This window comes from Orycteropus afer, unplaced genomic scaffold (assembly GCF_000298275.1).
Source record: "Orycteropus afer afer isolate SDZICR_OR568_19922 unplaced genomic scaffold, OryAfe1.0 scaffold00447, whole genome shotgun sequence".
Classification (NCBI taxonomy): domain Eukaryota; kingdom Metazoa; phylum Chordata; class Mammalia; order Tubulidentata; family Orycteropodidae; genus Orycteropus; species Orycteropus afer.
Genome location: NW_006922034.1, coordinates 1,344,057 through 1,360,461, shown reverse-complemented (window position 1 = coordinate 1,360,461; position 16,405 = coordinate 1,344,057). Strand labels below are relative to the sequence as shown.

The 16,405-nt window shown below is 38.9% G+C and overlaps 1 protein-coding gene across 1 annotated transcript in view; it reads right to left on the bottom strand.

Annotated features, from left to right (window-relative positions):
* The window catches only part of IL1RAPL2 (interleukin 1 receptor accessory protein like 2), an 809,088-nt gene that overhangs the window by 759,066 nt on the left and 33,617 nt on the right, over window positions 1-16,405 (bottom strand). Inside the window, exon 3 of the mRNA XM_007954221.1 lies at window positions 11,118-11,271. Within this exon, the coding sequence (XP_007952412.1) occupies window positions 11,118-11,271 (154 nt within the window). The remainder of the gene's footprint in view (window positions 1-11,117; window positions 11,272-16,405) is intronic.

Here is a 16,405-nt window from a genome sequence, read left to right as displayed (position 1 = left end):
GACAAAGTATATGTGAACTGCTGTATGAAAAGTGAATTTACTCTGTAAATCTTCACCCAAATCCTAATAAAAAAAAAAAAAAGATTCAGCCTAGATGTTATTTTCTCAAGTAGACCTTTCCCAGTGACCCAATACAAAATGTCCACTTTCTTCTCAGTTACTTTCTGTTATTTTCCTTTTTATCATTTATTGCAATTTATAATTATGCACTTATCCATGTTTGTTTAATCTCTATCCCTCCCCATTCTGTTACACTACAAGCTCATGTCTCTTTTAGTTCACCTCTATTCACCCAGGACAATGAATATTTGATTAATGGTAAAAGAACAGCAAATATATCAATATGGAACCAGGGTTGATAACTACTACATTAGATAATAAATACTTGTCCACTTATCAACTCCCAGAATGTCCTTGCTACCTTTTACCTCATATACTAGTCAGCAAGTAAATTAAATGACATCATGAAGATAATTTTATTGGCACAAAATGTTGGTATAAAGACACCAATAAATGTTTGATTTGAAGAGCAAGGGAGATTAGATGATTGAGATATGATTTTAATCATATCTTAATCATACATTTTATCAGAAAAAATATTATTTTCCATACATTTATTGTACCAAAGGTTACAGTGAGGTTCTGATCCCTTGACCATCAAAACTGAGCAAATAACTCAGGGTATTGAACGAATAACTTCTGAATATTATTATTATTGCCTTTCCATCTCCTTTTCCCAGAAAACAGATGGAGATAAATATTGGATAATGTAGATTGGCTCTGATGCAGGGAATTCAAAACACACAAACATTGAAATTAATTCATTCAACAAACATAGTTTAAGTGACTACTATATACTAGACCCAAGAGTGAGTGTTGTTCCTGGCTTGTCAGAGGGGACCGAGGCAATGTGCCCAGAGAGGAATCAACCTCCTATTCTGGCAGACACATGTCCATACATCTCGTCACTTTGGCTTCTGCATAGGGTGGTTCCCAATTGTTCCTCAGGATAACCACAGGAGCATAGTGCCACATCACAGAGAGATTTCTAGCTATATAAAGTACTCCCAGTACCAAGAAATGATTTATGGACTTGAACTGATGAGTTATTTTCCTATTTGACAGCCAAAGGAGGCCATTTAACTGCCTTTATAAACCACAGTGATGAATCATAATGACATAAGGAATTGCTGGACAGGAAAAGGCCATTCTCCTCAACAGACTTGTCCTCAGGACTCATTTCCACCTCAGCTTTGTCTCAGCAGCTTTCACTCTTGGCTCACACATCATTAAAAGGTTTTGTTGGCTACAAAAGCTTATATGAACAACAATATTTGCTTTGACCACCTTAATTGACAAATTGTTCCACATGATTGCAGCTCCTTAAATGAAATAGTTCTGCCTGAAATATCCATTTATGTGGTACTCTGCTTGAATTCTTCATATCCCCTAGTTAACTTCCTAATTTTTATTTTTTAATTCATCTCCTATAAATGAAGCATCCTATTAATAAATGCAATTTCTCTGAGACCGTTTGTCTGACTGCTTTTTTTTTTTTGTTGTGAAATGACTCTAAGGCGACCTTCACAAGCTTTCCAGTAATAATAGTAATTATTATAATGACAGTAATTGCATATTTAATATAATTTATTGAGTATGTACTATTTCCCAGATACCACTCTACGTGTTGCACATATATTTTCTTAACATAATGACACCATCCTCAGTTTACATGGAGAAGAAACTGAAGTTCAGAGGAGTATATTAATTTTCTCAAAGTCACACATCTACTAAGTGTCAGACATTTTGATCTCCATCTTTAGAAATATCTTCCTCTAGATATTTTTGCTCAACAAGAAGGGCTTATCTATCTACAGATAAGACAATTTGTTCTATCCAAGTTAGATCATAGTACTAAGAGCAATAAATAGTTTTACAAAAATTTACTAGTGGAAAGGGTTCAGCCTTTGGGAAAAATTATAATAACAAAAATCTGAGTCTTCATCTCCACTATCATTTAGCTACTGTGGAATATTGAGAAAAACACTTAACTTCTCTGAATTTCAATTTCCACATTTATAGAGTGTCACTAAGAAACTCTGGTAGTGTAGTAGTTAAAACACTTGGCTGCTAACCAAAAGGCCAGTGGTTCAAACCCATCAGCTGCTGTGTGGAAGAAAGATGCATTGGCAAAGATGAGTGGAAAGAAAATTAAGCAAACAGGCAAGCCTGGAAGAAAGGAACTAGCAACATTTATTGAGCTCTGTTGTGTGCAGAAGTCATGAGGGTAGTTTATAGCAGGTTACTTTAAGAGCAAGGTTCAGGGATGAAAGTAGGTTCAAATCCCAGTTTTACCACTTACTAGCTGAGCGATCAAAGACAAATAATTTATCCTCTCTGAATCTCAATTTTTTTTCCCTTATAAAATAGGGAAATACTGCCAACCTTCCAAGGTCGTTGTGAGTTTTGACTGACTGTAAAGTGCCATGCCGGACCCAATAAAGGGTAGTTTTCTCAGCCTCTGATCCACCCTTGTGGAACTAGGTAATGGCTGGGCTGGTCTCCCTCCCTACCAAGCTCCTGGTTGTTATTCCTATGGAAGAGTAGCTCCTTCAAACTACTGCTTTCAGCCTGGAGGAGAGCAAGGTAGCTGCCTCTCTCACAAATGAGTGTAATGGACCTAGGAAACCTGTGTGTTTAGATCTCAGGGGCTCAGCCACTAGGAGTCACAATGCAATCCCTTTCCAAGCACCCCCTCCCCTCACCCCTAGCAGAGTCAGAGCAGTCAGCCAAGGAGTCAATGATCACTTCAGGTGCTGAAACAGAGCCAATGGAGCGGAACTGGCCTGGATTGGGCACGTTTGCCATATCCTGCTGCCATGTGCTCTAACTTGCTCACCCCCAGTCCTCCAACTGCTCTCCTGCACAGCTGCTTGCGAAATAAGCTTACAGGAATGAATGTTCTCACAGACCCTGACTTTGCAGAGAAACAAGACAGTCTTTCTGCTGATGGGACAGTTAATAGTGTTCCTTCATCTCCCTGTAGGGCACAGAAACATGACAAACATTTGCTTAGGACAGAGATTGGCAATCTCTTTGACCCTGGCTGTCACCAGCAGGGTTAATTGATAGCCCTGTGGCATAGTAAACTCCTTCCATTAGGTTGGGGGTGGGGAGGGCAGAAGGGAAATAATGGAGAGAAGGGAAAGGAAAAATAAGTGTGGCGGAAGATGAAGAAAAAAATCACTGTTTATACTGACATCCAAGGCCCTTCTTCCTATTAATTCTAAGCAAGCTTTTTCTTTCCTCTCATAGTCTCACAAAGTCATAAGTAGGTCTGACCTTGTGTCTAGAGGGAGCAAGCTGCCACCTGCAGGGTATGCATTGTGACACTCTGGGAAAGGCCCCCCACAGGCCCTACAAAGCTGCCAGAAATTCCCACCATTAGTCATGCCTATGACTTACAGAATTGAAATATCTATTAAATTGCAAATATGTTAGCTGAGAAGGGAAACATTTTTGGTTATTATCAGTCATGAATTCTTTAGCTCACTGAGGTATTAGATTAGCCCAAGCAGACAGCAAAGATCTGAGGATATGGGCCACAGAGAAGACAAGACTTTAGGGCATTTAAAAGAGGCAGAGAAGGGACAAAGAGGTCAACCAGAATGGGTTGGGTAGGAAAGGTCAGGGCCACCCGACAAGGGGGAGGGAGGCTTAGGAGGAAACGCAAGGAAGCTGCTGCAAGCCAGTTTTGGTCATGAGATTTCTGCACCTGCGACTGTGCAAAAGAACAGTCAATTATGAAATACACAGTCAGTCATGTGAACGTTCCCTTAATGTAGCCAAGAACTATTGACTGCTTAGGTCGCTCCTTATTAAGGCACACACAAGGTAAATGAGAGACATTCTTCTGTGATAATCAGGACATGCACATTCAGACACGTTAACTGCTTTCTCAGAGAGAACACCAAGGAAAGCAAACATGTGCCAGTGATTTGTGCCTTTCAGTGCTTAACATCACACTGCTTTGGGGCAGCTTCAGGGAGGGTGCTTTCTCCCCAGGGGTCTTCATTTCTCTGTAACATTTGAGAACAACTTGCTTCATCATCTAAATCGCTCTTCTCTATACAGTGATCAATTTGTCAATACCCCTCCTGTAGTATTACATCCATAAATTGTACCCTTCACTCTCTGCTAGGATCGACCAGCCTATTGGATGGTGTGATTAGAATGGCTCCTGAGTGCTGTTCTCAGTTTATCTATTAACTGCACTCTAGGTTGTTCCCACCCCCACCCCCACTGTCTGCTAGAGTCTGAGAAAGCCACACAGTCAGCAGCCTGTTTAAAAAGCCTAGTGAACCAAATCCTTTAGGGCAAAGGTCACAAACAGGCAGCCCCCAAACTGAATTTTTCCCATAGACATGTTTTATTTGGTCTATATAGTAATTTACAAGTCAGGGATTGCCACATAAAAATCCAGACTTGCATTATCTCTTGAAAAAATTAGACAGCCTAGCAGTATTGGATCTTCAGTCTTACAAGGCAGCAATAATCCAGGGCTGAGTTGGGCTAACGTTTTCTCCAGATTGTCTCTGCCTCTTGACACACACTCAATCCACCTCAGTCATGGACATGATCTGCTTGGCTGTTAGGAGCATTTGAACACTGATTAGGGGGTTACCCCTTTGCTGATTCAGATTCAGCCATCAGGAGCAAAGGCTTTTCCTTTTGGAATCAGAGCTATTTATACTTAAGGCCAAAGGAATGGTGTGGCAAATGAACATTTTAAATAACAGGTTATTTCAATGCTCCCAGAGCTACCAACTTTGGATTGCTCTTGGGATTGTATCTCCTCTTGTTCTGGCCTGGCACCCAGGATTAAGTGACTGGGGATAGAGTAACAGTGGGATAGGATATAAACAGTATTGGACTCAGAGCAAGAAGATGCTGATTCTAGTCCTGGCTATGCCATTTATCACTTGTAAAAACAGGGCCAATGGTTTAAACTCTGAATCATAGCTCAGTCTTCTGAAAAAAAAATGCAAAGAATAATAATATCCTTGCTGCCAACTCCGTAAATTTCTTGTGAACAACAAAATAATATACTAGAAATGAAAGTGCTTTGAAATTATAACATACTCTACAAATATAAAGCTGTCTTTTTTGTTCCTAACCAAAGCACTCACCAACCAACTAACCACCAAACCAAACTAAGGTACAAATAATTGTTGGGTACCTTGTATATGCTCAAGGAGCTCTGGTGGTATAGTGGTCAAAGTATTTAGCTACCAGCCAAAAAGTTCAGCAGTTCAAACACACCGGTTGCTCTGTGGAAGAAAGATGAGGCACTCTGCTTCTGTGAAGATCGACAGCACTGGAAACCCTATGGGCCCTATCTGTCTTAAAAGGGTTGCTATGAGTCAGAATTGACTCAATGGCCTTGGGTTTGGTTTGGTTTTAGTATATGCTTAGCACTTGGGCAGCTAGAAAGAAGAGTTAACAAACCTTTGCCCTTAAGTAGCTCACAGGTGAATCAAGACAAACAATAGAAAACATAAAGCAAATACCCAATAAGTATTTTATCTTGTGTTAGCATGATGCCAATAGAGCTGGGTATTCACTTGGTATGTAATGACTTTGCTTTCCTAACCCGCCTCCAACTCCCTGGAAACAGCATCCTCAGATAGTCCGAGGGAGGAAAAAGGTGGTTGAACAAGTTTAGAAAATGCCCTAAATTATATCCCATTTCGCTTTTTGAAAATAAAGGTATATATTAGAATATTATAGTCACTGAATACCCTGTAAAACTTAAGTATTGACTGCTCTTTACCAACGAAGCCAACATTGTTTAACTAGACTGTTTTCCTTTGTTATACTTCCATTAGCTTGAAATCATTGTCATAACTGCAATGAACCTACAGGGATCTTTTTTTTTTTATTTATTTATTAATATTAGTAGGACTAGATGACAGCAAAACATGAAAATTACCAAATTTCATCTTTCATGCATTCTTGCTTTTCCTATCAGTGTTCCTTCCTTCTTTCCTGGAACTACCCCAAGCAAGACCTGACTCAGTTTGGTGCCCCATTACTACTCATCTTAACTAAGGTGCTCTCTGAGAACTAAGGACTAGATCCCAAAATGTCAAGTTTATCCTTTTAATTCCAATCAGAAGTTACTGAAGACCAAAAAGTGAATGCCCAAAAAGGACATTATAGTGGAATGACTGACATTGTAACTGATAATGTACCATCTGTTTTCAAGGTATACAATTTCTATCTGGTGATTGAAAAATTGTAATGATTTACGCTTGGTGATGATTAAAAGGTTATATTTGAAAATCAGAAAGTTTCATGTCCCTACTCTGCCAATTACTAAATCAGTAAATTACTGTGTAGACCAAATTACTTGGGCAAGTTTCTTTCTCTATAGAAAGGGGACAATAATAATATCCACCTCCATACGTTATTGCAAGGATTAAATGAGAAAATGAATGAAAAATTAAGCACAATGTCTGCCACACATTAATCTTTCAACAGATCTTAGATTTCTAGGAAACCCTATTATGATCATAGCTGTTGACTTAGAGGACACATCTCCTGTTGTATTATCATTACTCAAACAAAATCCCCCTTCGTTTATTCCCCCAACTCCCCACCATATTACTATTTTCCATTGTTGTTTCTAACCTCAACCTCACCCCTATGCCATAGTATTAGAGGCATAAAAGAACAAAGAGTCAGAGCCACAAAAAGTCTGTTTTCCAACCTGAACGTTAAATTGCTTCGTCTGTGGGTAAATAGTTACCATTTTCCACACCAGAGGAAGGTTATTCTAACAAGCTATGGAGTCTAAATGACACTGTCAACAATGCATTAGTTCATTTTACCTTTGCAAAGTGAAATTAAAAGCACTTATTGAATGCATACATTTGAACATCTTCACCAATGACTGATCCCAAAGTAGACTTCGCAGTTTCACCAAGCTTTGTATCTCCATATTGTTTTGCTACTACTGCTCCATAGAAACCCAGCAGCAAATCTTTGAAACATAGCCAGAGAATAAACCCCTAATTCTAACTGATTGTAGCAAGGAGCTCTGATGGTGCAGTGGTTAAAGCATTCAGTTGCTAATCACAAAACTGATGGGAGTTGGAACCCACCAACCAACTGCTCCATGTGAATAAGGTGAGTCCATCTGCTTCAGTAAAGATTTACAGCCTTGGAAACCCTATGAGATAATTCTACTCTGTCCTATAAGGTCACTATGAGTCAGAATCGACTCAATGGCAGTGGGTTCTTCTAGCCATAGCACTTAGACACCAATGGGTTAAGAGATTATCCCTAGTCTGTGAAGAGTCCCAAGAGAGGTCTGCAATAATCAGGAGGAGGGGGTTCACAGATTAATGTTTTGTTTTTTTCCTAAATAGCCAATGCACATTTCTAAAGAGCAAAATAAAATTATGCATTTGTGAATGATTTGCTAGGAGAATGGTGAATGACCTTCTAAGTGATTAGTTCGTTAATGCTGGCTTCCTGTTTGTGTACATTTTTGGGAGCCCCTATAATTTATGTCTGCCTTTGACCTTCTCAAGGAGGACTTTTCTACTCTAATCCCAGGAGATCCTATTCCATTATCTCGCTTACCCTCTCCCACTCCTCTCCCCCGCCTTCTTCCATTATCACCTGCTCTCCATTTTCACCATCATGTAACCAATCCTCTCTTCTCTCCTTATCACTACAAATTCAATGTGAGAATAAAGGAAAAAAAAAAAACCTTTAAAATAGTTAATAGCTGTATATAATACCCAAACCAAACTCACTGCCATCAGTCAACTCTGACTCACAGTGACCCCCACTAGGTTTCCAAGTCTGTAAATCTTTATGGAAACAGAATATCCCATCTTTCTTCCATGAAGAAGCTGGTGGGTTCAAACCATGGACTTTTTAGTTAATAGCCACATGCCTTAACCACTACACCACTGGAGCTCCTTATGTATAATATGTGGTGGGAAATTAAATTGTTAGGTGGTGGCATCTTTGGAAATGACTTAAACACTCTATTCTTCCTGTCTATGTGTTATTAAACTTCCCCTTACTCATCTCCAGGCTCTACAGAAAATGAAAACATTTTCACAATAAAATCACACAGGTCTGTCTGTTATGATTTATACACTGAGTGGTCCAGTAAAGTTGCATTTAAATTAAATCCTTTCTTAATGCAGTAGTAAAATTGACTATTTAAAGAACTCTCATGGTAAAATCTTTCAAGTGGAAAACAAATGTTTCATACAGCAAATGTGTACCTTCTAATTGATCAAATATCTAGGTCTTTTTATAACTGATCTTAAAGCAAGTTGCACCTATACACCTCAGAAGGGCACTTCTTTTACTGAAGAGGTATATCTCAGATACAATGAAAATGAACTATCAGAAAATGACCTTGTTAAAATTTGACAATCTTTTAAAACTCGCACACTTGCAACACAGACTTAAAGAGCCTCTATCTACATAACTATTAACTAGCCAAGTCTATGAATTTCACACATTAATTCCCACATATATATTAATTTCTAATATATGTTTTTGAACTCCCCATGTGGAAATTCTCACACCATTCCTGCACATAAACTCAAAACAGGTATGAGATGGTTATTCCTTAAATAATCTCAACCTTGTATTTTGAATAATGAGAGAATCTGTTAATTGCTTTCACAATACTGAGCATACAAACCACAGTATAACATTTAATAACAAATAAGAATGAACCTTCCAGAGAAACCTGTTGAGTTTCCATACCAAGAAGCCATATTGTTTCTATATCAAGCATAAAGTTTGAAATGTGTGAATAAATCCGTAAGTACTATCGTCTTATACAAATAATGATAATCAGGAGTACATTTTGAATTCTTTTTTCCAGCTCCCAGCTCATTGTCTGGCATGCAATAGGTACTCAATAAACTTCTATTTAAATGATACATGAATAAATGACTATGTTCTATGATTGAGGTTGCTTTACCCACACATTCTCTTGACAGCTTTCCTTTTGTGACCAATGATATGGATTCTCGTGACAACCCTTAGCAGTTTAGAGGAAACAATTTGAAGCCTATGTAAATTAGTTTTCTTTTGTTTTCTCCGTGTGAATGAACATGCTCATGAAGAAATGAATCCTTTAGACTTTTACTTCTTTTGCACCATTATCTCACCTAGTGTGTCTCAAAGTATAGTGTTTGGACTGTTCACAACAGAATCTCCTAGACTGACTGATGTAATAGCAATGATGTTGACTTACAAAATGATAACCCTACTCCCAAACGGTTAGAGAGGCAGAAATAAAATAATATAGAAGGAAATATACATTCCTAACATTAATGAGAGTATATTATAATTAACCAAATGGTTGATTAGATAGAATCTGAGGGAGGAGCCTGAGAATCTGTATTTAAAGAGCCTCAACTTCACTTTACCTGGGTGCTTCCTCGTGATTCTGATGCACATTAGTTTGAGAACCTTTGCCAAGGTAGAGTTCAAATGAAATTCTAAATCATAGTTCAACTAGACTAAATGTTTAGAGCAAGTAAATTAATGTCTTATAAAATACACAAATTGGGTAACTCTAACGCTACTTTTTCAGAATCTAAAAAAGAAAGTGAAGAAGCAAGTATTTGTCACTATAACCAGTAAAAAGCAAGTTTAGTGTTTGCTTCATTCTGGTCCAGTTTAGAATCCAAACCAAATATCATAACATTACAAATGTCAATAAATGATTTCCAAATGAAAATGCTCTGCAATCATCTGATAAGGACTGGGTGATTATTGTCAAAGGGATGATGTTACAAGGATGTGTGGATGGTCAATTATTAATAATGTGTAATTGTCTATGATTGACTCTTCTGCTATGAATGAGTGAGGGAAGTCCGGTTCACTTTGAGGAAATCAGGGACTAATCAAAAACAGATCTTTGTTGAGATTGGCCCAATATGGTAGTTATTTTGAAACCCCATGGGAAAGAACATGCAATTTTATTCAAAGAATTATTTCAACCTTCAGAGAAGGTACTCTGCAAATTTAGACTAAAAAATAAAACTGTCATATATAAGAATAGAGAGTGGACTAAAGCATATATATTCCTTTCTAATAAAATATTTTTTAACTCCCTGTGTTAACATTTAGAATTCTATCACAGACAACACAAACAACTGACTTTCAGTGATCAAAAAATTAAATACCTGAATTATAGCAAAGAACTTGACTCAGGAAATGTTAACCTTAACCCTAAAAGGTCAGTCAGACATAAACAAAAATAAGAAGAAATCTATATTCCTAACATTAATAAGAGTATGTTATGATTAACCAGCTGGTTAGATGGCACACATGCACACACACGTATACATCTAAGGCATGTACAATAATAGGAAAAGTAATCAAGATTTGCTCTGGAGCAGTAGCAGGTAGATTTTTATCATCCAGTTTCTTAGGTTCCTGCACAACCATTTGTCAAGGATATCTTTTAAGGTGTTTGGTTCTGACCTACTGACCTATATCTCTGAAAAGGCTTCCTGACATTCTCTGCCAAGGAAAAATATTCTGAGTTTCTCTCTTTAACACTTCATGTGTACTTCAGATTTAAAACATATAGGTGTGTAGTATTATCTTGGCTTGCTCTATTTAAAAGTCACTTTGTTGTTGTTGTTGCTGGGTGCCACTGAGTCAACAGCCACTCCTAGCAACCTCATGTCACAGAGCAGAACTGCCCTACAATGTTTTCTTGACTGTAATCTTTATAGAAGCAAATCACCAGGTCTTTCTCCAACAGAGCCAATGGGTAGGTTTGAACAGCCAACCTTTCAGTCAGCAGGCAAACGCTTAACTATTTGTATCACTCACTAATGGAGAATTTTATACAAATGATATTTTGTATGTAGTCCAAGATGATTTCATTGCAAAAGCCCAACAGAACCTCATTCTAAGGAAGCCTTAACCTACAAAGTCAATATTCTAGAAAAGCTCTAAATCCACAGCAAGTTGGCTCTCTATAGGAACCTCTTTCTTTCCAAACCCAATTACGTTTAAAATCTCATTTACCATAATTTGGTAGAACCAATTCCTACCTGTAACTTTCAATTCAGTTGTTCGTCTTACTAGTTTTCCTTCATATTTAAGTTCACAAGTATAATTTCCTCCATCTTCTTCTTGGACTTCCTGGATTAGAAGCGCATTTCCTTTTTGTATTATTATGCTTCTCCACATTTTTGGCTTGCATTCCTGTACAGAAAATAGTTGCAAATAAGAAAAAAAATTCACATCACTAAGCGTTAGTACTGGCAAGTTAGGATGCTCACGTTTTTTTCTGCTCTTTAATTTTCAAAATATATAACTAATAAGTTAAGTCAATGACTAGACAACATCACAAATGTATCCTATTGTGTCCAATTCAAACATCACAACTATCACACTAAAAGCCACTTGAAAAGGCTGATCCCCACATGCCCTTTTAAAGGCATACTGCAAAAAAAACAAAGTCAACAGAAAAGTATACAAGTCCCCCAAATGCAAAGAGGTACAGCAGAATCTTAAAAGTAACTAATTATTATTATAATGTCCTGGTACTTTCTATTTTACAGAGCTATTTTCTAAGTCCTAAGAGCACAACACTCATTTAGCCATATAGTATACTCTAGGGGAAGTTAAGGCACTATTCATTCACAATACTTTTAGAATGACAAGTCTACAATGATAACGATTTTATTAATTACCCCTTATAAACCAAAAAAAGAAAAAGAACTGCCAACGAGTCAATTCCAACTCATAGAAACCCCCTTTGGGATTCTGAGGTGGTGAGGTGGTAAATCTTTACGGAAGGAGATTGCCCAGTCTTCTTTCCGCAGAGTGACTGGTGGGTTAAATGCCTTAGGCACTGAGCCACTAGAGCTCCTTATGGGGGGGGGGAGGGGAAGAGAACGCACCAAACTAACACTTTCTCCAGAGACTTGCTCTTCATATTCAAGAGATCCATTTAAGAGTGTGTGTGTGTGTGTGCATATGTGTATGTAGGGTGGAACAATAGTGCCTAGAAAATTAGACCTGAGGAGTTCTGTAAAAACATAGCTAGGTAAAATGAGGACACACTTTTCATAGCAACAGCATGAAGATATCATCCACTTACTTTCTGAGTTCAGTAATAAATGACCAAAGAATAAAATTTGAGTGTTGGAGCCAATTTTCCTACTCTCCTGATAGAAATGCAAGAGAGTCTTGCTACCAGGATTGAACTTCTTTAGAATGTAATATTTAACACTTATCTAGAGAATGATAAAGGAGCACTGGTGATGTAGTGGATAAGGCACTTGACTGCTATCTGGAAGGTCAGTGGTTCAAACCCACTAGCTGCTCAGTGGAAGGAAGATGGGATAATCTACTTCCGTAAAGATTTACAGCCTTGGAAACACAATGGGGGTCGCTATGAGTGAGAAAGGACTCTACAGCAGTGAGTTTGTTTTTTTGTTTAAGAAAGGAGACCTGGTTGCACAGTGGTTAAGTGCTTAGCTACTAACCAAAAGGTCGTGGTTTGAACCCATTGGCTGCTTCACAGGACATATATGTGGCAGTCCATTTCTGTAAAGATTGCAGCCTTGCAAACCCTATGGGACAGATCAACACTCTCTGATAGAGTCACAGTGAGTAAAAATTGACAAAATCGCAAAGGGTTTGGTTTTTCATGTATATATCTGAGAATATTCAGCCAAGTGGTTTTGCCTTTTGGGAATTTTCTCAGGTTATAGTTTAAATATTATTCCAATAAGTCTACAAAACCAAAACATCAAACCCACTGCCATTGAAACTCATAGTGACCCTACAGGACAGAGGAGAACTGCCCCATAGGATTTCCAAGGCTGTAAGTCTTTACAGAAGCAGATTGCCACATCTTTCTCCCGCAGAGTGGCTGGTGGGTTTGAACCACCCACCTTCTGTTTAGAAGCCAAATACCTTAACCAGTGGTCCACCAGAGTTCCTTATGTCCAACCAAAGTGGGGGCCAAATGCTGTACAAATATCAGTGGAGGCAAAGAGGGAAACTGCAAGGGAGTGCTGATGAATCAAGGCAAAAAGAGTTTTATCATCTAAATTCTTAGACAGTTGGTTGAAGCAATAAAAGAAATTGATTATGAAGCAGATGATGTGAAGAACAGTTGAGAGCACTTTCCACCTTCCCCACCATGGATGGTCTATATCACATTTGCATCTATCTCTTCTCCACCTCCCCACACATACACACCCTGAGAATGCACATAAAGTAGAATCCATGCTGACTCTCAATTCCCCAGCTCTGAGCATGTGTGTATTTGTATGTGTGTGTGTGTGTGTGTAAATGATTCGAGAGAGTGAGTGCCTCCTTTTATTAGTTTTTCAGTGTAACAATTTTTTTTTCTTTTATGTTAGCAGGAGTTTTGACAACAAAACACAAAAACTGGCACTTAAATTCACAGGTATAATATTTAAGAGCTATGCTTGCTTTATGTCCAATACAACTACCCACACACATTGTCAGAGAGTAAATAAAAAGTAATACTATCTGGGGCATTTAGATATAAGGCTGTTTCACCCCCTAGGGTCTTTCTGAAGAACAGTTAAGGGTCTGTCTGAAATTATATTACATACCATGTCTGGCAAAGTTTATCACCTATATGAGATTTGCCTCTGAGTTAAACCTTGGGATATAAGGTTTCTGGGAAAATGAAGAAGAAAGTCTGAACTGAGAGAAAAAAGCCCAGCCCAGCTGCCACTGTCGTCATACAATAATAATCCACAATTATTTTCGCATTGCTTCCAACTCTGATAGCCTCAGATTTCTGAAGAATCATCCTGAAGGTCATTAAACAAAAATATGGTCCCTTTGGGCATTTTGAAGGGAAAAGAAAATGAAAACTGAGCTGCTGTGCTTTCAAATAGTGGTGGTGGGGGCGGGCAAATGAGCCCACACACTCATTTTATTCAAAGACAAATGGCGGCATTTTCTATTGTCATTTTGGGGAAAGTCCATATGCAATTACTTCTAAACATTTTCTTTTTCTCTGCTCACTGCTTTGCGCTCCCACCCTCCCCCTCGCCAGGAAGTAAAAACTGAAGAATATAATAGGAATGAGAGAATACTCCTGATGAAAAACAGCCTGGTGTATTTACACATTCTTTGAATAGTTATGTTGTTGTTGTTGTTATGTGCCCTCTAGTCAGACCGACTCATAGAGACCCCGAAGCAGTATCACTAAGGAAGTAGATTGCCCCATCTTCCTTCCAAGGAGTGGCTGGTGGGTTTAAACCACCAGCCTTCTGGTTAGCAGTCAAGTACCTTAGCCACTATGCTACCAGAGCTCCCTTGAATAGTTATAGATAGTCCCAAATGCTTTCCAAGTTGCTGTCTGGCCTGGTAAAGGATTCTTTGTGCCAAGTTTTTTTTTGTTTTTTTTTTCAAACTATGACATAGGAACATATTGTCTTCAGGCCATCTCCCTTCCTTAGAATTAGTGTAGTACATAGGTGAAAGGGAAAACTGGCTTTAGAGCCTGACAATTATGTTCAAATCTGGAGTCCAGTCAAGTTCTATGCTCTTGGACAAGTGTGCTTAACCCCTCTAGATCTCTGATGCATAATCTGCAGTATGGAGATCACAGTAACTACCGTGTGAGGAGTCATAACTTAGAGGACTGCAGGGTTTATTCACAACACTTCTATTGGGCAACACAATAAAGAGTGGTCCTCAACCAGAGAGAATGTGCTGAAATTTTCCCTATCCTGGATTCTATTTCCTCAAAATTTGCTGCTCTGCTTGAGGAAAACTAGTGCTAATGAACTAACTATATAAAAGAAAATCTTCACTAATGGGTTAACCATCCCTCCCCAACAACATAATACTTTAACCCACTGAAAATGTATAGCTCTGAAGAAGAGGCAACCCCAGTACTAATCTTAGTAGGTAGGTAGAGGAGCTTTTTTGTTTTTGGTCAGAAGAGCCTTTAAAGTACTCTTCTCATCTCATTATATAGATCTTGTCCCCACCATGTCATCCTTCATAAGATTACCCTATTGGCTTTCCTACCCAGATCTCCGTGTCTGTATGAAATCTCTGAAGTCCAGGCTCCTTACTTCATTACTTTCAATGTTTCATCCCTAAACTGATACTTGCTGGGCTTACTGCTGTCGCTACTTTCTTCCTGCCTCAACTCTTCCCATTACCTCACTCCTAGTGGACAGACAGCATTGCCAGACCTCAGTGCCCTAGACCTGTTTCATTTCATTCTGTCATAGTGTTAAGGCAAATAAGTTTGAAACACATAGGTCAAGTCTCGAACTGGTTGTTTATCTGAAGCAAAGACAAACCGCAAAAGTTGCAAGTGTGAGTAGGCTTCTGACATTGACCTCAGCATATAATTTTCCTATTATTTAATGCCCCTGGGGCTATTAAAACAAACTTCATCAACTTGGAGGTCTTGCTGGAGTTTCTTAAGTTCATCAAGCAGCTCCAGTTCATGGCTTGGCTATTTCCTCATCGAACACTTCGCTGTAGGACATCCTTGATCAGTCAACACAACGTCAGCCCTTAAACCCCAGCTTCCTTTCTCCCCTCTCAACCTCTCTGCGTGGCAGATGTCACTTGTCAGCAGTTGCTCGGATAAGAGCCTGGAATGTACAACAGAGACATCTGTTCATTTAAGCCCCCTAAAATGAACCTGGGGAGATCTGGTAGTGTAGTGCCTAGGGCACCTGACTGCTAACCAGAAGGTTGGTGGTTCAAACCCACCAGCCACTCCTCAGAAGGAAGATGGGGCAATCTACTTCTGTAGTGATACCACCTTGGAAACCCAAGGAGGGGTCGCTATGAGTCAGGTCCAACTCCATGGCACATAACTACAGCAACAACTCAAAGTGAACTTGATGCCAGCCACATTAAGATCTGAGAGTCTCCACCCTAACATATTCACCACTGTACTCATGGTCTACTTTTGAGATATCATGATCATACCTGCAGGTGCTTTTTAATCAGTTTGATGGATGTGGCTACTTTAGTGCTATTCAAAGCACGTGGCACATTCTTCATGGCTGAAACATCAGGAAGATTGATTTAAATATTTCTTCTGATTTTGAGTTTCAGCCATTAAGCAGCTGTGCAACCGTAAGCCAATCATGCCTCTGTTCCTCAAAGCACCTTTGTTCCAACATCTACCCCCTTGCAAAAACGGCAAGGAGGACACATGTTCTGACTTCCTCTAATCCCACAAGAGGAAGACAGGATTACCCGCAGTAACCCAAGGCCTATTACTGCGAGGCCAGACATGCTGCCTCCCTCCAGCCCTTTCACCAACCGTTCCTCCCAAAGCACCCACCACCTCTCTCCTGGGTTCGAT